At 67.7% G+C, this 22,099-nt stretch overlaps 1 protein-coding gene across 1 annotated transcript in view; it reads right to left on the bottom strand.

Annotated features, from left to right (window-relative positions):
- LRP1 (LDL receptor related protein 1) overlaps nt 1-22,099 on the bottom strand; it is a 170,964-nt gene that overhangs the window by 47,859 nt on the left and 101,006 nt on the right. The window contains 24 exon segments of the mRNA XM_075901813.1: nt 4-153; nt 377-471; nt 1,997-2,171; nt 2,292-2,519; nt 4,144-4,275; nt 5,117-5,150; nt 5,152-5,244; nt 5,246-5,363; nt 5,577-5,741; nt 5,989-6,193; nt 7,048-7,066; nt 7,068-7,246; nt 7,932-8,177; nt 8,286-8,309; nt 8,312-8,485; nt 10,077-10,259; nt 10,823-10,990; nt 14,138-14,218; nt 15,505-15,621; nt 15,939-16,064; nt 17,346-17,486; nt 17,835-17,960; nt 19,265-19,454; nt 20,050-20,272. Of these exon segments, the coding sequence (XP_075757928.1) occupies nt 4-153; nt 377-471; nt 1,997-2,171; nt 2,292-2,519; nt 4,144-4,275; nt 5,117-5,150; nt 5,152-5,244; nt 5,246-5,363; nt 5,577-5,741; nt 5,989-6,193; nt 7,048-7,066; nt 7,068-7,246; nt 7,932-8,177; nt 8,286-8,309; nt 8,312-8,485; nt 10,077-10,259; nt 10,823-10,990; nt 14,138-14,218; nt 15,505-15,621; nt 15,939-16,064; nt 17,346-17,486; nt 17,835-17,960; nt 19,265-19,454; nt 20,050-20,272 (3,392 nt within the window).

The following is a 22,099-nucleotide window of genomic DNA, read 5'->3' on the forward strand; positions in this document are numbered from 1 at the left end:
CACCCATGATGGCCAGCGCGGTGGCCTTGCTCAGCTGGCTCTTCATGGCCTCCATGACCTCCAGGCTGGTGCCGTCCAAGTTGCAGCGGTTGATGGTGCCGTTGCCGGAGCTGATCCAGTAGAGCTTGCTCTCCGGGTAGTCGATGGCCAGGCCTGGGGGGACGGGGGGGTCAGGGTGCAGCCCTGCCACAGGGGGAGCACGGCAGCATCCCCCCCCGACAGCCTGCGCCGGCCCGGCACAAAACGGGCGCCGGTGAAGGGCCACTGCAGGGGCCCAGGGAGGGCTGACAGGAAACTGGGTGTCAAGGGGGGTTGGGGGGGTGGTTCTGGCCCGAGCCCCTCCCTACAGGTAGCCATGGGCGGGGGGAGTCCGTACCCACAGGCCCTTTCTGGTTGGTGAAGAGGAAGCTGCGGTTGCTGCCGTCCATGTTGGCGACGCTGATGTTGTCCCCGTCTGTCCAGTAGAGCTTCCTGCGCAGGACGGACAGACAGACAGAGGGGGGGTCAGGGCCGCGTGCACCGCGAGGGGGGGTTGCTATGGCACCGTTCGGCTGCGTCTGGTCCGAGAGGGGCCCAGCGCGGTGCCGGCGAGCTCGTCTCGCTGGGGGACCCAAAGGCAGCGCTGCTGGGCGGGGACACGCCGGGGGGGGGGGGGATGACACCCCCAGCCAGCCGCCCGGCACAGCCACGGAGAAGCCAGGCGGGCCCCGCGGCAGAGACACGGAACCGGGTGGCAAGGGCAGGTGACCAGGCCTCGGGATGTGACCAGCCCTCGTGCGGAAGCCAGGGGGGCCAGAGGCCTGGCAAAGGGGGGGTGCACCGATCCCGGCTGGGTGGGGAGCAGGGCAGGCCTGGGGGATTCGCATGCAGGGGCTGGGCGAGAGCCTGTGTGGAAGCGGGTGCCCCTGCTGAGGGGACAAAAGGGGAGTGTGAGAGGGCGCCCAGGCTGGGGGGAGGGGGAGCTCAGCGGTACCCCAGTTCCAGGGGATACCCCTGGGGACCCCGTCACATGGCTCAGATCAACCCCCATATCCCATGCACAACCAGGATCCACAGCGCCTGCCGGCCCAGCCCTGCCCCCCAGCCCTGCCGGTGCCCCCAACTCCTGCCCCGCCGGTGCCCCCAACTCCCGCCCCGCAGCCCTGCCCCGCCGGTGCCCCTCACTCCCGCCCCGCAGCTCCTGCCCCCCAGTCCTGGGCTTCCCCAGCCCTGCTGGGCCCCTCACTCCCGCCCCACAGCCCCTGCCGGCCCAGCCCTGGGCTCCCCCAGCCCTGCCGGTGCCCCTCACTCCCGTCCTGCAGCCCCTGCCGGCCCAGCCCTGAGCTCCCCCTGCCCTGCCAGTGCCCCTCACTCCCGCCCCGCAGCCCCTGCCGGCCCAGCCCTGAGCTCCCCCTGCCCTGCCAGTGCCCCTCACTCCCGCCCCGCAGCCCCTGCCGGCCCAGCCCTGAGCTCCCCCAGCCCTGCCAGTGCCCCTCACTCCCGTCCCGCAGCCCCTGCCGGCCCAGCCCTGGGCTCCCCCTGCCCTGCCAGTGCCCCTCACTCCCGCCCCGCAGCCCCTGCCGGCCCAGCCCTGAGCTCCCCCTGCCCTGCCAGTGCCCCTCACTCCCGTCCCGCAGCCCCTGCCGGCCCAGCCCTGGGCTCCCCCTGCCCTGCCAGTGCCCCTCACTCCCGCCCCGCAGCCCCTGCCGGCCCAGCCCTGAGCTCCCCCTGCCCTGCCAGTGCCCCTCACTCCCGTCCCGCAGCCCCTGCCGGCCCAGCCCTGGGCTTGCTTCCGCCCGTTGCAGCTCCGGCCCGCACAGAGAAGCGCAAGCCAGAGCCTCAGGTCTCCTCCTTGTGGCTGAGACACGGGGATCTTGCTGAGGGCCCCCTCGATTTACACCCCCCTGGGACCCACCATCCGAAAGAGCCAGTGTCCAGGCTACATCCACACCCACCTCCCCTCCCCCCGGGGTGCAGTCGTGCCCTCTGCCCCGTGACACGGGCGCCGGCGGCTCACCCCTGCAGCGGGTGAACCACCAGGCAGTGCGGCTTGTCCAGCCCCTGGATGACGGCGTTCTTGAAGGAGCCGTCCAGCCGGGCCACGTTGATCTGCTTGCGGTTGGCGTCGTAGCTGGTCCAGAAGAGGTTTCTGGACACCCAGTCCACGGAGAGGCCGTGGGCGTTGGGCAGGTCTGCAAGGCAAGAGGCCCAGGGGAGCTGTTAGGGGCAGGACAGGGACCCTGCGGCCTGGCACCGCCAAGACCCCCAGCTCAGCGCCACGGGGGCCCCGTGGCAGGTCCCACCCGGCCCACCTGCCGAGACCACGGTCTCCACGCCGGTGCCGTTGATGAAGGCTCGCTTGATGGTCTGGGTGCGGACGTCGGACCAGTAGATGCGCTGCTCCGGGGCGTCGTAGTCCACGGCCGTGACATTGTCGATGTCGGGCACGGTGAAGGAGATGATGTAGTTGTAGTAGGGGTTGTCGATGTCCACGCCCCGGATCTCCATCTGCCGCGCGTACAGCAAGAACTTCTTCAGCTCTGGGGGCGAGAGACGGGGTGAGGGGCGACCGGGGCAGCCTGTCAGAGCGGTGCCCCTGCCCTGCCCGCCCCAGCCACGCCCCCCCCCACCGCAGCTGTCTCCCCCTGCCCCGCCCCAGCCGTCTGTGAGGTAGTGGGAGTGCTGTCTACTTTGTAACCTTGTGTTTCTGCCTGTGTTGTGTGGGGATAGAAATGGAGCCGTGTTAGTCTGGTGCAGCTGGAACAAAAAACAGGACCGTGTAGCACTTTAAAGACTAACAAGGTGGTTTAATAGGTGACGAGCTTTCGTGGGCCAGACCCACTTCCTCAGATCAAATAGTGGAAGAAAATAGTCACAACCATATATACCAAAGGATACAATTAAAAAAATGAACACATATGAAAAGGACAAATCACATTTCAGAACAGGAGGAGGATGTGTGTGGGGGGGGGGGGGGTAAAGTAAATGTTTGTGAGCTAACGATATTAGAGTAGTGATAGAAATGCAGCCGGGTTAGTCTGGTGCAGCTGAAACAAAAGACAAGACTGTGCAGCACTTTAAAGACTAACAAGATGGTTTAGAGGTGCCAGTTGTGTGATGGGAGATTCCCAATGACTCACTCCCAGGGTGTATTGGCCGTAGACACCTAAGGGCCAGCCTGAGAAGATAACTGTGTTCCCGGAGGGAGAGACAGAGGGGTGAGGCGGGGCTGCCTAGGGGCTGGGAGTGTGGGTTAGTCTTGGCGGGGGGAGAGGAGAGGGGGCTGAGAGCAGGAGAGGGGGGTTCAGGGCCCGTGCGCCCTTCCCCCAAGAGGAGGAAGGTATCTGCTCTGGGTACCAGCGCTAACATCGGCCTACGCTACGCTGGAACCAATACGCCTTCCCCTCTGCCGGCCGGCGGAGAGTCCCGTCTGGCTGCGGAGGGGGCGCAGGATCGGGGGCTCCCCGACGCGCCGTCACACCCGCTCCCCCACCCCCAGCCATCTGCCCCCGCCCCGCCACCAGCCCTCTGTCCCATCCCGCCTGCGGCGCAGCCCTCGCTCTGCTCCTCTCACAGCCACTCCACCAGCACCAATCCCTCGGCCACTCACCCCCCAGGGCCGACCCCCTGCCCATAACCTCCTCCCCCCGGCTGTTCCCCCCGCCCAACTCCCACCACCCGGACCATTTCCTCCTCCCACCCCATGGTCACGCCCTGGCTCCCCCCCACACCCCTTCACTGGAACTGAACCCCACAAGTTCAGTGGGGTTCAATTCTTAGAGCAGCGGCCTGGCTCTGGAAGGAGAGTGGGTGGGGCCTAGTGGTTAGGAGGGGGGGGCGGGGAGAGACAGAGCCAGGACTCCTGTGTTCTCCCCCTAGCTCTTCAGGGCTGGGGGGTCTAGTGGTTACAGCGGGGGGGGGGGATTCTTAGGTTCTACCCTAGCTCTGGGAAGGGAGTGGTTGGGGGGGTCTAGTGGTCAGAGCAGGGGGGCTGGGAGCCAGGGAGGGGAGTGGGGCCTAGTGGGTAGAACGGGGAGGAGGCCGGGAGCCAGGACTCCTGGGTTCTAGCCTGACTCGGCGGCGCGATGCAGGCCCAGCGGGGTCTCGCTCCCTGCACAGGCCCCCCCTGCCCTCCCCCGTAGGGCCTCGGGGACCCCCGCCTACCGTAGCACGTGGTGTTGTCCTTGCCCAGCTTCATGAGGTGGGGGGCAGGCGCAGGCGAAGAGTTGTTGTAGTTGATCAAGCAGAGGTGGGAGCAGGGCCCTTTGCCGCCGTTGGCCTCGCAGGGGTTGGGAGCTGGGCGAGGGGAGAGGGGAGGCGGTCAGCGCCGGGCCGGGACAGGGATGCTGGCTCCAATGGGGACTCCAGCCCGCCTGGGCTGCAGCATCTTCTCCTGGCCCCCAATGCGAGCCCAGGGCCCCGTTTCTCTAGGGTCACTCGCATCAACGCGCCGGCCACCAGGTCCCATAGGGGACGCTCCCTCTGCATCAGCAGCATGACGGGCCAGAGCAATGGAGAGAGGAGCCGTGGGAGGAGACTACAGCTCCCAGCAGGCAATGCTTTCCCCGCCCCCCCCCGGATGCAAGCCATGGAACTACAGCTCCCAGCATGCAATGCTTCCCAGGGATTAAAGCCACAGGACTACAGCTCCCAGCATGCAATGCTTCCCAGCCTGCATGTTGCAGGACTACTGCTCCCAGCATACACCTTGCAGGACTACTGCTCCCAGCATGCAATGCTTCCCAGGGATAAAGCCACAGAACTACAGCTCCCAGCATGCAATGATTCCCAGCCTGCACATTACAGGACTACACCTCTCCCCATGCAATGCTTCCCCCTCCCTGGATGCAAGCCACGGGACTACCTCTCCCAGAATGCAATGCTTCCCAGCCTGCACATTGCAGGACTACAGCTCTTGCCATGCAATGCTTCCCCCCTCCCCGGATGCAAGCCATGGGGACTACTGCTCCCAGCATGCAATGCTTCCCAGCATATATGTTGCAGGACTGCAGCTCCCAGCATGCAATGCTCCCCAGGATGCAAGCCGAACACAGTCCTGCACCCCCCCCATTCCCTCTGGGCAGCCCCCCGCCCAGCCGTGAGGCCCCAGGGCTCCCAGGCCGTGGTGGCGTCTCACCCAGCGGCTGCCGAGACGGGTGATAGACCTGCAGGGTCGAAGGGCTGCGTGTTGGTTCGCTGCACCACGGTGACGTTGTGGCCCGTCCACTTGTTGGCCTTGGCCAGGGTGTTGGTGCGCCAGTCGGTCCCAGTAGACCTCGCCCCCGTACAGGGTGACGGCGAAGGGGTGGGACAGGTACTCGTGGCCCCGCAGCACCTCCATGTGCCCCGAGCCGTCGTACAGAGCCGAGTAGATGGCGTCCGACCTGAGCAGCCGCAGGGCAAAGGGCACAGCCCAAGGCCGGGGGTCAGAGCCGGGCGGAACGAGGGGCGGAAGAGCGAGAGGCACAACCCACGGATCCCCCTTCCTGGGCACAGTGCACCCCAGAATCTCCCTCCCCCCAGAAACCCCCTCCCCCGTGACCTCTCCCTCCAGGATCCCCCTGCCCAGGTACTCCTCTCCCCCCCCACCGGGATACCTGGCATCAATCCAGAGGATGCGTTTCTCCAGGTAGTCCACGGTGAGGCCGTTGGGCCACCCCCCCGAGCCGGTCTCCTTGTGGATGGTTCGCCGGCCCTGGCCGCTCATGGAGGCCGCTTCGATGCGGGGCAGGCTGGCGTCCCAGTCGGTCCAGAACAGGATGCTGCGGGGAGGAGGAGTCAGAGGGGCCCATCGCTGGGCGGGGGGAGAGGTTCTGGGGGGGGAGCCCCTCACCCCTGCGTCTGGGCCAGAGGGGGGCGGGCAGATCCCTGTTCTCAGGGCAGCCAGGAGCCGCCCCGCAGCGGCAGCACCAGCGGGGCGAGTCGTTTCCGTATTCCCACGGCCCCCGCCCTCTCCAGGAGAGGCACAGGCCCCGCTCAAGGCCCCGCCCAGCCCCACGCCCCACCCACCCGTAGCGGGGGTCGAGGGCGATGGCGCGAGGGTGCTCGATGTCCCCGGCCAGCAGCGTGGTGCGCATGGTGCCGTCCAGCTTGGCCACCTCGATCTGGTCCAGGTTGCTCTCCACCCAGTAGATGTTGCCGGCGATCCAGTCCACGGCCAGGCCCTCCGGCGTGGCCAGCCCGTACTGGATCACCACCTCGAAGCTGGTGAGGGCTGCAGGACAGGGCAGGGAGCACGGCACTGTCAGGGGGACACCCGGCCCCTGCCCTCCCCCTGCCGGCACCCTCCAAAAGCAACGTCAATCCTCCTCTACGAAATCCCATCCTCGCCCAGCCCCTGCCAGCCCAGGCTGGGTTCCCCACCTCCAGCTCTGCCGGTGCCCCTCTCTCCTGACCCACAGCCCCTGGCACCCTGGCCCTGGGCTCCCCCCCAGCTCTGCCAGTGCCCCCCACTCCTGACCCACAGCCCCTGGCACCCTGGCCCTGGGCTCCCCCCAGCTCTGCCGGTGCCCCTCACTCCTGGCCCCAGGTTTCTTGCCCATGGAATCTCAGGCTTCCGAAAGCGCTAATCGGGTTAGGAAGAGCTTTCAGCGCTCAGCTGCCGGGCTGTAATTACCATTAGGGAATTGCTAGGAATGCTAATTAACTCCCACATAACGATCGGCACTTAAAGGCAGAAAGGTATCATTATCCGGAGCTGAATGCTCCAGCCATGGCACGGCCCCCGGGGCTAGGGGAGGGTGAGGACCCGGTCCAAGGGAGGAATCTCCCTCTGCACCTTCGCCTCCATTCACAGGCAGCGCCTCAGTCCCGCTGCTTTGGCTTGGCTTGGCTCCCAGAGGCTTACACCGCCCAGGGACCAGAACCATCTGATGGAGGGCTGGAAGGGGGGGCGGTGTGACAGAATGGTGGCAGCGGTGGGATACTCGCTCCCGGCTCAGGGAAGCGACAGATTTGGAATCAGAGTGGGGAGCGTCCGTTCCATGCGTCCCTGCTCTACCCCAAACGCGTCTCTGCCCCGCGGCCGTCACGGGGTTTACGGCAGCGGCGTCCACTCCCACCACTCACCCCCGTTCTCCAGCAGCTTTGCCCCGGTAGATCTTGTCCTCCACCACGTCCGTCCAGTAGAGGGAGCTCTGGTTGAGGTGGAAGTCCAGGGCGATGGTGTTGCGCAGGCCGGGCACTAGGACGCTGTAGTCGCCCTTGTGCAGGTCGATGCGCCGGATCTCGTGGCGGTTCGAGAAGATGATGAAGGGCTTGAAGGGGTCTGCAAGTAAGAGGGAGTCAAGGGGCGCTCGGGGCCAAGAGGCTGCAGGCCGATGGCACTGCTGAGCAGGGGCCAGCTCTAGCAAAGGAACACACAGAGCTGGATCCCCACCTCCCCAGAGCAGCCGGCATCTGCATGCACGCACACGCACCCGCTGGCAAACATACCTGCATGCACATGTGTGCACACCCCCTTCCATGTCCACACAGGCATCCAAAGCACTCACATCTACACTCACGCACACGGGCACCCCCATGAGAATGCATGAACATGTGCATGCACCCACATGTGCATACGCACTGACACCAATGCACCCATGCACATATGCAGCCACAGTACACCCACACGTGCATGCACCCACATGTGAACACATACATGCACCCACGCTGCACCCCACATGCATGCACGCAGATGTGCATGCATGCACATGTACACGCGCACACACATGCACATACATGTACCCACGCACGTGTGCATCCAGTGCACCCCCACGTGCATGCACGCACATATGCACGTACCCACATGTGCACGTGCACCCACGCACACAATGCACCCACACATCCACGTGCAGGTCCCCACGCACAGGCAAGCGCCCCTCTTGCTGGAGTGTGATGTCAGCTGCCGGAGAAGCAGGCTTGGCCCCAGCCCCACCAGTGCCCAGGGCCCAGCACCCAGCGCCGCTCACCCAGGCTGCGGCAGCTCTCGCCGTCGGGCTCCAGCATCCAGCCCTCGTAGCAGGAGCACTTGACGTTGTACTTGTCCTGCTCACACTTCTGGCTGCACTTGAGGTGCTTGGCGCAGTAGCTCTGGATCTGGCAGGTCCGGTTGTCGGCGCCCAGCTCCATGCCCAGCGGGCAGGAGCACACGATGCCTTCGCCCGGGGCCACCGTGCAGTTGTGGCTGCAGCCGCCGTTGTTCAGCGAGCACTGGTCTGCGGGCAGAGCGGCCGTGGTCACCCCCGGGCCTCTCGGGCAGCGAACCCAGGAGTCCTGGCCCTGCCCCCCCGCCCGCTCCGCCCCCGTCCCCCCCCTTGGCTCACCACAGAGCTCGCCCTCGTCGGAGCGTCCCCGCAGTCGTCGGTGCCGTCGCACAGCTTCTCGGGCGGCAGGCACACGGAGGTGGTGTTGGCGCAGGTGTGCGAGGGCGGTTTGCACGCCAGCGCCTCGCAGTTCTCCTCGTCCGAGTTGTCCTCGCAGTCGCTGTCCCCGTCGCACACCCAGGCCTTGCTGATGCAGCGGGGCTGGGGGGCGGGAGGGGAGGGGGGGACGTGAGACATCGCGGGGTACCCCAGACCCACTGGCGCTGACGTCTTGTCTTCCGTGGGGGCGCTCCACCCCCTGGTCTGCTCAAGGTCCCGCCCTTGCTGTGTACCCTCTGAGGCCCCGCCTCTTCCAGTCCTTGCTCCACCCCCTCCCGAGGCCCCGCCTCTTCCTGCCCTTGCTCCACCCCCTCCCGAAGGCCTCTCCCCAATGCCCCGCCTCTTCCTGCCTTTGCCCCACATCTTCCTGCCCTTGCTCCACCCCCCCTCCCAAGGCCCCTGCCTCTTCCTGCCCTTGCTCCACCCCCCTCCCAAGGCCCTGCCTCTTCCTGCCTTGCCTCCACCCCCTCCCAGAGGCCCCTCTCCGATGCCTTCGCCTCTTCCTGCCTTTGCCCCGCCTCTTCCTGACCTTGCTCAGTCCCTCCCTGAGGCCCCCGCTTTTTCCTGCCCTTGCTCCACCCTCTCCCTGAGGCCCCACCTCTTCCTGCCCTTGCTCCTCCCCCTTCCTGAGTCCCCGCCTTTTCCTGCCCTTGCTCCACCCCCTCCCTGAGGCCCCACCTCTTCCTGCCCTTGCTCCGCCCTCTTCCTGAGACCCCTCCCCACCCACTTTGTCCCAGCCTTGGGACCTGCCGGCCCAAGGAGGTTGTTATCCGACATGGGGGCTTCTTGCATCTAGCGTGTCTGTCCCCACATCCCAGTCAGAGCAGCGCGGTTCTCCCCAGGACTCAGTCCAGGCATGAAATAACCGTCAAGAATTGTTCTTTGCTAACGACTACTCGTGTCAATTACTGCTCAGTGCAGCCTTGTCGACTTTTGGACCCCACCCTACACTTCCCCTCCGATCAGTTTCTCTGGGCGCTGCTCCCGGGTTTATCACTAGGCTGCTAACAGGTCCCCTCCCACCCGCCTTTCTTTCTCTTTTCCAGACGTGATACTTGTCTTGGGGGGAGGGATTGCTCAGTGGGTTGAGGGTTGGCCTAGCAAACCCCGGGTTGTGAGTTCAATCCTCATGGAGGCCATTTGGGGCAAAAATCTGTCAGGGATGGTACTTGGCCCTGCTGTGAGAGCAGAGGATTGGACTCAATGACCTTTCAAGGTCCCTTCCAGTCCTAGGAGATAGGCATCTCCATTCATATCATATTCTTGACTTGGCCTTTCTGGCCCCAACGGAGCCATCTGAATGTTTTCAAGCAAGAGAAAAGCTCCGTTTCCAGGGAGTTTATTTTTTGAAAACTGGGGGAAGGAAAAGAGTCAACGTTTGAGCTGCTGTGAGGGCGAGGAGAAGGGAAAAAAACGTTTTTGTTCGGCAAGCTTTTGGGGAGAAAAAGGAGAAACTGGAAACACGAATGAATGGCTTGAGAGTAAAGGAAAGAGTTTAAGTTTGGGATGGGGGGGGGTCAATGCAAAAAGGGCCACCAGTGCCACCTTGTGTCCCCCAGCTCTGTTCTTGGGGGCGCACGCCCCACGTGCCGTGGGGAACCCCAAGCAGCCAGCCACAGGCCCCCGCCCCCGCACGTGGGGTCCCTCCCCCCTCCCCCGGTCTGAAGCCTGGCTCCCCCGCCCGGCCGTTACCTGAGTCCTTGCAGCCAAACTTGACGTTGGGGTCGCAGACGTGGGTGACGCCCTCGCAGCTCTTCTCGTCGCTGGAGTCCATGCAGTCGGTGTCGCCGTCGCAGCGCCAGCGCATGGGGATGCACAGCCCGTCCAGCCGGCACTGGAACTCGTCCGTGTGGCAGCCCCCGGGCGGGCGCGTGGCTGGGAACGGAGCCCAGGCCACCGAGCGTCACCAGCCGGGCCCCAGGGCAGGGCGCAGGCGACTGGGGGTGGCAGGGGCCCGGGGCACTGGCTGGGAACTGAGGCCTGGGGGGCAGGCAGGATCCGATGCCCGGGGTGGGGGGGGTTCGCACCCAGGGCAGTACCGGGGGGGGGGGGGGGGGGGGGGTCAGTGCCTGGGAGGGGGATCTGATACCCAAAAGAGGCTCTGTTGCCGGGGGGCAGGGAGAAGGGCGTGAGGGAGGGATCCTACAGGGGGGTTTCCAGGATCCAGTGAGCAGGGCCTCTGGGGTGCGATGCTCCAGGAGGGGAGGCAGGGTTAGGGGAGCAGACGCCCAAGAGGGTGGGGCACTCAGGAGGCGCTGGCGGGGTGCTCATGGGGTGCAGCTGGGGGCAGAGCACTCAGGGGGCACCAGCGGGGGCAGGGCGCATAGGGGGCGCTGGCAGGGGCGGGGTGCTCAGGGGGCAGAGGCGGGGCACTCAGGAGGCGTGGCAGGGGGCGGGGCGTGGCAGGGGTCCGGGGGGGCGGGGCCGCCCCAGCTCACCCTGGTTGGTGCAGTTGGCGTGGGTCTCGTCGCTGTAGTCGCCGCAGTCGTTGTCGCCGTCGCAGGTCCAGTGCACGGGGATGCAGCGGCCGCTGTTGCACTTGAACTGGTTGCTGGAGCAGGAGTGGCTGCAGCCGGCCTCGTCGCTGTTGTCCCCGCAGTCGTTGTCTGGGCGGGGGGAAGGGGGGCGTGAGCCGGGAGCCGGTGGCTGCGAGCCGGGCGGCAGGCCCGGCACCCCCTGCCCAGCAGGGCTGGGGGCTCCCGGGAGACACCTGAGCCAGCTCCACCCCCCCCGACCCGGCCCCTGCCGCAGCGCCCCCCCGCCCCACATGCTCCCCCCGCCAGGGCCGCGCCGCCAGCAGTGCAAACAGAAAGGGAAGCGCAGAAATTGCATAGATCACCTCATGTACCATGGGGGGAGGGCGGGGGCGGGGCGCATCCGCGGACCCCGTGCCAATGAGCGTCCCGGGGAAATTTGCATGGACCCAGCCAATTCCTGAGCGCTGCCACTTTGCGGAGGGGGCTCGGCCGGTTCCGTCCCTCGGGGGGTCCCCAATGCCATGGGCGTGGACCCCGGTCTGGAGATGAAAACGGCCCTTCCCAGAGCCTGGCTGGGGGCCACCTTCCCGCTGCCAAACTGGTACCTCTGCGGCCCTGCTCCGTGCCTCAGTTTCCCCTCTTTCGCTGCCGAGATGCTCGCCCTCTGTGTCTATGCATGAACACACTTGCCAGGACGTGTCCTGTCCCCCCTGCCATCGCACGCCGGCTCACCTATCGGCAGCTCTTGCACACGTCAGTCACGGGGACAGGCTGACGCCCGTGCGGGAAGGGGAGTGTGGCGGGAGCAAGGCCCAGTCGGAACAAAACGGGTCTATAAACCATCCAGCACCACCTCACGAGCACATCCCCGGAGTCACGCTAGGCGAGGGTTAGGGTGCTGGTTCCCGAAATGGGAGTTCAAATCCTCGCTCCACTTTGGGCTCCCTGCGTGACTGGGGGCCAGTCACTGAGCTGCCCTGTGCCTCAGTTTCCCCACTGTTAAGGGGGATAACTGAATGGTCCCGCCTTGCAGGGGGCAGATGCGGAGGGACTGGGCCCAGCACGGGCTGGGCTAATCTAGAACGTTAAATCAAGCCAGCTTTGGCGCACCGAGGTGGGACAGATTCCCCCTCGAGCTGCACAGTAAGGCCGGCCCGAGTCCCCACATGGTCAGCACTAGGCCCGTCTCTTGGGGACGGGGGGCTGCCTGCGCTCACAAGAGAACCTCTCCCGCCAGTTAGCTGGGGTCTGCGCCATCGCAGCTCCTGTGCAGACAAGCCCTCCGCTTGGCTGCGAGCATTCGATCTCATTCCCGCAGCTGAACGGGGATTGAACAGGGGTTTAAAAAACTCCTTTGCCGGACCTCTGCCCTACGTCTCCATCCCGGGCTCTTTCTGCCTCTCACGAGGGAACTGGCCCCCTCTCCCCTCAAATCCATTTTTAGCCACATTCCCTTCTCCCTCCTGCAAAGCCAGCGACTCTGTTTCGCCACGAAAGCTCCTGCCTCCGCCTTCGCTAGTTCCAAGGGGATGGGGAGGAAACTCCACCCCACCGGGCTCCAAGGGGGCTGGTTTTCCACGCCCCCCCCAGCCTCTTGGGCCATCATTTATAACTGTGCAAAACAGGCCTGGAACACCACCCAGCTGAGGTCTTGTTCGTGTCTGGACAGCCCCTAGCACGATGGGGCTCCGGTAACGCAGTGCAGTGTTGTACAGCAGCTGGCTCTACAGGTCCTTAAAATCAGGACACCGGATTTGCACGGGTGTAAACGCCAGCACACGGGGTAGGCGGACGGCGCCACCACTTGGTCTGTCTGATCCCTGGAGTGGCCCTGTGCCGCTAGGAAGCTAAGGACCAGGGACTTTTTGGCCGGGACGGGCCCCCTTCCCCCGAGAAGTGGCAGGCTTCGGGGGTGCCGTGGCAGGGGTGCTGGTACATGTTGATCTATGCACTAACCGGTAGGTTTTGGACAGTTCTTTTCGTCAGAGCCATCCCCACAATCCTTCTCTGAAACACAGAAACCAACCAACAAAAAGACAGGAAAATGGGCACAGGGAAGGCACAGAACCAAACCACACAGCAACAGAAAACCACCACTGCCAGGCAGACCAACAGACACTGAGCTGGACAGACGGACGCCGACGCCAGAGGAGTGTTGTGCGGGCACGGCGGAGAGAGATCAGAAGCAGGGGAGGGCGCCCGGACCCCTCCCCACGCGGCTCCCTACCGGGGATCCTCGGGCGGGGATAGGACACGAGTTGCTGGCTGGATGGGGAGAAATGCCAAGCCAGGCCCTAGTGCCCAGAGCCAGCCCCAGCCCCCTGGGTCGGTGCCCACGGGGAACACCTGAGAGGGCTGAGTGGGCACCGCGGAAGGGAGATGGGTGGTTAATTCTGGCCGTGGGGAAAGAGTCTGCCACACATCAGGGCCCCCCCAGCACACACAGCCCCATCTCCCCTGCCATCAGCTCCGGCCGCCGGCGCTGGCGCCGTGAATTAAAACGAACGCTGCTGAGTCGTTCCGGTGACCGACATAAACCGGGGGAGCCTGGCGCCTGCTGCAGATGCAGAACCCGCCCCACGCTGTGCCCAGGGGAACGGCTGCCCCCCGATCCCTGCGGCCACACGCTGTGTCGAGCCAGGCCCACGCCGGAGTCCCCTGGACCTGCTCCAGGCAGGGCTCGGCCCCCCACCTGCCTGCGCCTCGCAGCACGGCACAGCAGCGGTCCCCCTCCTGCAGGGCGGGGTGGGGAGCAGACACCCCTCCCCCGATACGCCCACGCACACACTCGCCCGCATGCTCACCTACATGTGCACGCAGGCACGCCCCCACCCCGCTCTCTACAAGCCCATGCCTCGCTCATCCTGCACGCCCTCGGTCCAGCCCTGCTCACTGCGCCCCAGGACAGCACCCAGGGCTCCCAGGGGAGTAGGGGACATGCCCAGGGCTTCCCAGCAAGACAGTGGCAGGGACTGGCAGGAGGGCAGAATTCCAACCTTGCCATCCCGGATGCCCGCCCCAGCTTCAGCTCCCTGAGCCCAGCACGGGCAGCCTGGGTACCCGGCACGTCCATTTCCAGCCCTAGCTCAGCGCCTCCAGGGGGGCGCCCCGCTGGTGGATCAACGTGCCGGGGGACAGGGGGGTACCTGGGGCAGAAACAGCGCCTGCAAAAAGGCCTCCCCAAAGCCGCCGCCCACAGCCTCCCCGGGGCCGGGGCCTCCTGCTTCTGATCTCCGCGCCCAGCGCCGCCCGCGCCCAGCCGGGGAACCCACTCACCATTGTCGCAGCGCCAGTTGATGTTGATGCAGCGCCCGTTGTTGCAGGTGAACTGGGTCAAGGGGAAGCAGGTGGGGTAAGCTGGGGGGGGAAGAAGGGAACAGGCCCCGTCAGCGCCACGAACACCCGCCGGCCTCCCCCGTGGCAGGACATGGGGAGAGCCGGGCTGGGTCAGCCCAGGCTGCCGGGCGGGCCGGTCTCCGAGGCGGGTCAGCCCAGGCTGCCGGGCGGGCCGGTCTCCGAGGCGGGTCAGCCCAGGCTGCCGGGCGGGCCGGTCTCCGAGGCGGGTCAGCCCAGGCTGCCGGGCGGGCCGGTCTCCGAGGCGGGTGCCCAGGCTGCCGGGCGGGCCGGTCTCCGAGGCGGGTCAGCCCAGGCTGCCGGGCGGGCCGGTCTCCGAGGCGGGTGCCCAGGCTGCCGGGCGGGCCGGTCTCCGAGGCGGGTCAGCCCAGGCTGCCGGGCGGGCCGGTCTCCGAGGCGGGTCAGCCCAGGCTGCCGGGCGGGCCGGTCTCCGAGGCGGGTGCCCAGGCTGCCGGGCGGGCCGGTCTCCGAGGCGGGTCAGCCCAGGCTGCCGGGCGGGCCGGTCTCCGAGGCGGGTGCCCAGGCTGCCGGGCGGGCCGGTCTCCGAGGCGGGTCAGCCCAGGCTGCCGGGCGGGCCGGTCTCCGAGGCGGGTCAGCCCAGGCTGCCGGGCGGGCCGGTCTCCGAGGCGGGTCAGCCCAGGCTGCCGGGCGGGCCGGTCTCCGAGGCGGGTCAGCCCAGGCTGCCGGGCGGGCCGGTCTCCGAGGCGGGTGCCCAGGCTGCCGGGCGGGCCGGTCTCCGAGGCGGGTCAGCCCAGGCTGCCGGGCGGGCCGGTCTCCGAGGCGGGTGCCCAGGCTGCCGGGCGGGCCGGTCTCCGAGGCGGGTCAGCCCAGGCTGCCGGGCGGGCCGGTCTCCGAGGCGGGTCAGCCCAGGCTGCCGGGCGGGCCGGCCCGCGGGCGCCGACCCTGCTCCACGGGAAAGCAGGTGACAGTGGGGAGATAACTGTGCAGAGTGGGGGGCTCCCTTGGCTCGGGGCGGCTTACCAGGCCCTGGGTCCCCTCGCAACCCACCCCGTGTCAGCCTGCCCACTCCCATCCCTAGCACTGCAGCTACAGCAGCCAGGTTTCTCGCTGCCTCACTGCAGCTGCTGGGCGCCTGCTGAAACTGACGGTGAGGACCCGGCAGGCAGGTTAATCCTAACCCCGCCCCCCGCCGGGATCAGAAAGGGCACCCCCTAGAGGGGACAGGCCCCACGTCCTACATCCTGCCCCGCTGAGGCAGCTGGTTCCCTGCCCTGGGATGGGACGGGAGGCAAAGGCCCCTGCCCCTGCGGCCCCCCACCCCCGCTCACCGCAGGAGGCTGACTCGTCGGAGCGGTCCCCACAGTCGTCATCCAGGTCGCAGGTCCAGGAGATGGGGATGCAGCGGCCGCTGGCGCAGGAGAACTGGTTGGGGGGGCAGGTCCGAGCTGGGCACGGGGCGAGAGAGACACGGGGCGTCAGTGACCCTGGCGGCAGCCCAGTAAAAGCCCAGGGGGGCAAATCAGCAGGGTGCGGGGAGAAGCTGAGGCTGCAGCAGGGGGCAACTAATTACCAGGGAGCCTGCTAACGAGATCAGGCCCTGCCCTAAGGCCTGTGGCACGGCCGAACAACAACCCAGAGCGCCCAGCCCCTGGGCAGGCTCCCCGCTCAGCAGCACGGTGCCTTGCAGGGCTGCGTGCGCACCGTGCTCGCGTTCCAGCTGGGGCTCGCGCGGCGCCAGGGACCGGGCCAGCGGGCTCCTCACCCGAGCAGGTGGAGTTGGACTCGTCCTCATTGTTGCCGCAGTCGTTGTCGCCGTCGCAGAGCCAGCGGTTGGGGATGCAGCGGTTGTTCTCGCACTTGAAGCGGTCCGAGGGGCAGGTGTGCTCGTCTGCGCGGGGCCGGGGGAGAGGAAAGGGATTCAGGACCCCGGGGTGTGAACCTCCCTCCCTCCCCAGCCAACGCCATCTGAGCACTAGAGAGCCCGGCCGCATGCCTTCCCGGGAACCAGCTTGGCCCCCTTTGGGGAAACTGAGGCACGGGGGAGGGACTTGCCCAAGGTTACTCAGGGAGACAGTGGCAGAGCTGTAAACAGACTCCAAGAATCCTGACCCTCCCCACCCACCAGCCTCCCCACTGTTGTAACCACTAGGCCCCCCCACTCCTGGAGCTGGGGACAGAACCCAGGAGTCGAGCTCCTCCTGCTGTAACCACTAGACCTCCCCCCCAGGAACCCAGGAGTCCTGCCCCCCAGCTCCCCCTGCTGTAACCACTAGACCTCCCCCCCAGGAACCCAGGAGTCCTGCCCCCCCAGCTCCCCCTGCTGTAACCACTAGACCTCCCCCCTGCCCAGGAACCCAGGAGTCCTGCCCCCCCAGCTCCCCCTGCTGTAACCACTAGACCTCCCCCCTGCCCCAGAACCCAGGAGTCCTGCCCCCCCAGCTCCCCCTGCTGTAACCACTAGACCTCCCCTCTGCCCCAGAACCCAGGAGTCCTGCCCCCCCAGCTCCCCCTGCTGTAACCACTAGACCTCCCCCCCCAGGAACCCAGGAGTCCTGCCCCCCCAGCTCCCCCTGCTGTAACCACTAGACCTCCCCCCTGCCCAGGAACCCAGGAGTCCTGCCCCCCCAGCTCCCCCTGCTGTAACCACTAGACCTCCCCCCTGCCCCAGAACCCAGGAGTCCTGCCCCCCCAGCTCCCCCTGCTGTAACCACTAGACCTCCCCCCTGCCCAGGAACCCAGGAGTCCTGCCCCCCAGCTCCCCCTGCTGTAACCACTAGACCTCCCCCCCAGGAACCCAGGAGTCCTGCCCCCCCAGCTCCCCCTGCTGTAACCACTAGACCTCCCCCCTGCCCAGGAACCCAGGAGTCCTGCCCCCCCAGCTCCCCCTGCTGTAACCACTAGACCTCCCCCCCCAGGAACCCAGGAGTCCTGCCCCCCCAGCTCCCCCTGCTGTAACCACTAGACCTCCCCCCCCAGGAACCCAGGAGTCCTGCCCCCCCAGCTCCCCCTGCTGTAACCACTAGACCTCCCCCCTGCCCTGGAACCCAGGAGTCCTGCCCCCCGGCTGTCTCTCCTCCCTCTGGCAGGCTATGACCCGGCGTGGTCTCTCTTGGGGCTGGGGCAGGGGGCGCGCAGGGAAGGTCTGACCCAGCCGGCCGCCCCTACGCACGGCAGAGCTCCGGCGCCTCATCGCTGTTGTCCAGGCAGTCGTTGTCCCCGTCGCATTTCCAGCGCTCCTGGATGCAGCGGCTGTTCTTGCAGGCGAACTCCCCAGGCTGGCACTGCGGAGGGGGGACGTAGGACGGGTTGGCTGCCGAGGAGAAAGCAGGAGGGGGGGAGGGGTTGATTGGCGTGTTCCTTCGCGGCCGGCAGCGCACGGGGGGGGCGCTCCTGGTTTTCCCTCCGCTGCCCTGGGCCTCCCCGGCTCTGCACGGCCAAGACCGGCCCTCCAGTGTGCAAATGGGGAAACTGAGGCACCGCGTGAGACCGGGACTCCCCCAAGGTCACCCGGACCCCCGCTCCCCTGAGCGCTGGTGCACCCAGCTCCGGGTGAGAGGGGCGTGGGCGTGGCCAGGAAACGGGCTCCCTAGGGTGGGTGGGGGAGGCTCAGCCCACAGACCCTGCAGCACGGCCCGGAAGGGGAGCCGCGGCGACGTACCTCGGCAGGTGACGGAGTCGTTCCCCAGGATCTGGTCCTCGGCACAGGCGCAATGCCGGCCCCGGGGGATGGCCAGGCACAGGCTGCTGCAGCCCCCGTTGTTCACCCGGCAGTTGTTGGTGCCCACTGCGGGGGCAAGGCGGGCGTGAGGACAGCCGGGCAGGGGGGTTGAGTGCATGCAGCCCTGGGGTGCCGGGGGAAGGGCCTACCCAGGGCAGATGGGGCCAGACCCATGGCCGGGCCTGATACAGCAAGGCACCAAAGCCCTAGCAGGGCAACGTTAAGCGCCTGGCTGAGCCAAGTCCCTGGGCACGTGGGAGGGGGGCGGATGGATAGATGGGCAAACACAGGGCGGAGGGGGAGACAGGTGGACAGCTACACAGACAGAGGCGTATGGGGACAGACAGACACAGGGCGGAGGGGGAGACGGGTGGACAGCTACACAGACAGAGGCGTATGGGGACAGACAGACACAGGGCGGAGGGGGAGACAGGTGGACAGCTACACAGACAGAGGCGTATGGGGACAGACAGACACAGGGCGGAGGGGGAGACGGGTGGACAGCTAGACAGACAGAGGTGTATGGGGACAGACAGACGCGGGGCGGAGGGGGAGACGGGTGGACAGCTAGACAGACAGAGGCATATGGGGACAGACAGACACAGGGCGGAGGGGGAGACGGGTGGACAGCTAGACAGAGGCGTATGGGGACAGACAGACACAGGGCGGAGGGGGAGACGGGGGGACAGCTAGACAGACAGAGGTGTATGGGGACAGACAGACGCGGGGCGGAGGGGGAGACGGGTGGACAGCTAGACAGACAGAGGCGTATGGGGACAGACAGACACAGGGTGGAGGGGGAGACGGGGGGACAGCTAGACAGACAGAGGCGTATGGGGACAGACAGACACAGGGCGGAGAGGGAGACGGGTGGACAGCTACACAGACAGAGGCGTATGGGGACAGACAGACACGGGGCGGAGGGGGAGACGGGTGGACAGCTAGACAGACAGAGGCGTATGGGGACAGACAGACGCGGGGCGGAGGGTCGCCAGGCAGGGGTGCCAGGGACGGGGGGAGGTGCCTGGGGACCGAGGGGGGCAGGAGGACTCCACAGGGGCCGATGGATCAAGAGGGATGGGGAGATAAAGGTGGGGGGAGACCTATCCTGGCTGGGGACGGGCCCGTCTCTCTGCAGAGCTGGGTGCCCCTCCCCAGTCCTGGGTGTGGCCTGGACCAACAGGCGGAAAGGCCCGGAGGGCAGGGGCCGGCGGGCAGAACAGCCAGGGCTGAGCGCCGTGGGGCAGAGGGAGGGATCCAGGGGTCCCCAGCCCCCAGAGCGAGGCGCCCGAGGGATCCCGGCTCGCCCCGGCCCAGCGCCCGCTCCCGGGGCTCCGCGGGGCTGCCTGAGGGCCGGGCGCCGGCCGTACCTTGCTGCTGCTGGGCGTCGTACATGCGGATCTCGAAGATGGGCGGGCGCTCGTTGCGCAGCAGGGTGACGGCCTTGGACGACTGCTCCAGCCGGTAGATGCTGCCGCTCCGGTACTCGGTCCAGAAGAGGAAGCTGCTATAGTGGCAGAGCCCGAAGGCGTGGTTCAGCTCCGGGCCCTCGTAGACAATCTGCGGGGGGGCGGCAGAGAGACGGTGGCTCGTGCTGGTCCGGGGGTGGCGGGGGGAGCCGGCCTGGCCCCGCTGCCGGGGAGGAGCGGAGGAGCCGGACTCGGAGCCCCGGGAGGACGCAGGCATCCAGTCTCGGCGCCGGGGAGGGGCGATGGAGCGCGCGCCCCCTCTGAGCCGGGGGACGAAGCCCTGGGGGGGGGGGGGATCCCCTCCCAATGGGAGGCAGGCGAAAATCCCCCCACCCCAGCCCTTCTCGGCATCTTTGCCCCGAGGCTCAGCGACGGCCCCCCGGGGTGGGCAACCGAGCCAGGAACTCCAGCCTTTGCGCCGTCTGGGCCAGCTCCCCAGCCCTGGCAAGGGGTCCGGGGACCTGGGGGCCCGGGGGCCTGGACAGTGCCCAGCCCAAGGACTGGGGGTAGAATCAACCCTCCATGGCAAGGCTGCTGGGCTCCCTCCCGGCAAACGTGGTCTCCACCGGCAGCCCTATGAGCCCGGCCTGCGGGGACCCGACTCCGGAGGCAGCGGCTGGGCAGAGCCGGCAGGAGCCAGGGGATCCGCCGGCCCAGGGGGAGGCGGGGAGGGGGCGTTGGCTCGCCTTGCGCTCGGTGCCGTTGAGAAAGATCATCTCGATGCGGTCGTAGAAGGCGTCCACCCAGTAGAGGAGCTTGGCCGGGATGTCCAGGCTCAGCCCGTTGGGCCACAGCACCGTCTTGGAGGTGATGAAGACGTTGCGGTTGGAGCCGTCCATCCAGGCCCGCTCGATCTTGCCCCTCTTGCTGTCCTTGGGGTCCTCCTCCCAGTCAGTCCAGTACATCCAGCTGAGACAGCGGGAAGTGGGGGTCAGGCAGCGGGGCCTAGTGGGAGGCGCGCTGGCCCGAGACGCAGCAGCCCTGGATCCTATCCCAGCTCTGCCACTGGCTTGGCCCACGTCACGGCCTCGCTCCGTGCCTCAGTTTCCCCTCCTACTCTCAGTCTATTGAGGGCCGCGCCGGTTGCTCTCTGTGCAGCGCACTGGGGCCCTGCGGGTGCTGTGCCATGTAAGCAGGGATTCTTAAAGCCCGGCACCCAGTACCGCCCCGGTGGGTCCCCGGGAGCGGAGCCGCGTTTCCACCCAGCTAGGGGCTGGCCATGCCGGGCAGATATCACCCCGCCGCGCGCGAACAAGCGCAGACAGCCCCTGGCCCCCCCGGCCGGGTGCAGAACTGTGCTGGGCACGGCCCAGGCACCGGGAGCCGGACGGGTCGTTTCGCGCCCCTGGCCAGGCCCGGCTCACCCAGCGAGGGCTGGGACCCCGCGCCGGGGCTCTGGCTGGGTCTGCCCGGAGCGAGAGCAGGGTTACATGGGGAGACTCCTGCTGAGAGGACGGCAGCCGCAGGGGAGGGGAGGGGAGGGGCCGCCTTTGACGGGAGGAAGCGCGACAGCCATCCAGGCTGCTGGGGGTGACTGTGGGAGCCCCCCCATTCCCCATGACAAGTGTGTGCACATGGCAATCCCCCGCCCCTCCCTCCCGGCTGAACCCCTCAGTAGGGTGAGCCAGGAGGCCTCCTCGCCGCAGCACGGGGGGGGGGGGGGGGGAGCGGCTGGCAAGGCCCCTCCCCTCTCCCTGCAGGAACTGCCGGGGGGACGTTTTTAGTCTGGGTCACGCGGGAGTTGCACTAGACAGTTGCAAGGACCCGGCTGGGATCCAGCCCCCCGTGTGCCAGGCACGGCACAGACCCCGGCTGGGATCCAGCCCCCCCGTGTGCCAGGCACGGCACAGACCCCAGCTGGGATCCAGCCCCCCCGTGTGCCAGGCACGGCACAGACCCCGGCTGGGATCCAGCCCCCCCGTGTGCCAGGCACGGCACAGACCCCAGCTGGGATCCAGCCCCCCGTGTGCCAGGCACGGCACAGACCCCGGCTGGGATCCAGCCCCCCGTGTGCCAGGCACGGCACAGACCCCGGCTGGGATCCGGCCCCTCCGTGTGCCAGGCACGGCACAGACCCCGGCTGGGATCCGGCCCCCCCCGTGTGCCAGGCACGGCACAGACCCCGGCTGGGATCCAGCCCCCCCGTGTGCCAGGCACGGCACAGACCCCGGCTGGGATCCAGCCCCCCCCGTGTGCCAGGCACGGCACAGACCCCGGCTGGGATCCGGCCCCCCCGTGTGCCAGGCACGGCACAGACCCCGGCTGGGATCCAGCCCCCCCGTGTGCCAGGCACGGCACAGACCCCGGCTGGGATCCAGCCCCCCCCCCCCCCCCCCCCCGTGTGCCAGGCGCAGCACAGACCCCGGCTGGGATCCAGCCCCCCGTGTGCCAGGCACGGCACAGACCCCGCTGGGATCCAGCCCCCCGTGTGCCAGGCACGGCACAGACCCCGGCTGGGATCCAGCCCCCCCGTGTGCCAGGCACGGCACAGACCCCGCTGGGATCCAGCCCCCCGTGTGCCAGGCACGGCACAGACCCCGGCTGGGATCCAGCCCCCCGTGTGCCAGGCACAGCACAGACCTCAGCTGGGATCCAGCCCCCCCCCCCCCCCCCCCCGTGTGCCAGGCACGGCACAGACCCCGGCTGGGATCCAGCCCCCCCGTGTGCCAGGCACGGCACAGACCCCGGCTGGGATCCAGCCCCCCCCGTGTGCCAGGCACGGCACAGACCTCAGCT

Source organism: Pelodiscus sinensis, chromosome 19 (assembly GCF_049634645.1).
Source record: "Pelodiscus sinensis isolate JC-2024 chromosome 19, ASM4963464v1, whole genome shotgun sequence".
Lineage (NCBI taxonomy): Eukaryota > Metazoa > Chordata > Testudines > Trionychidae > Pelodiscus > Pelodiscus sinensis.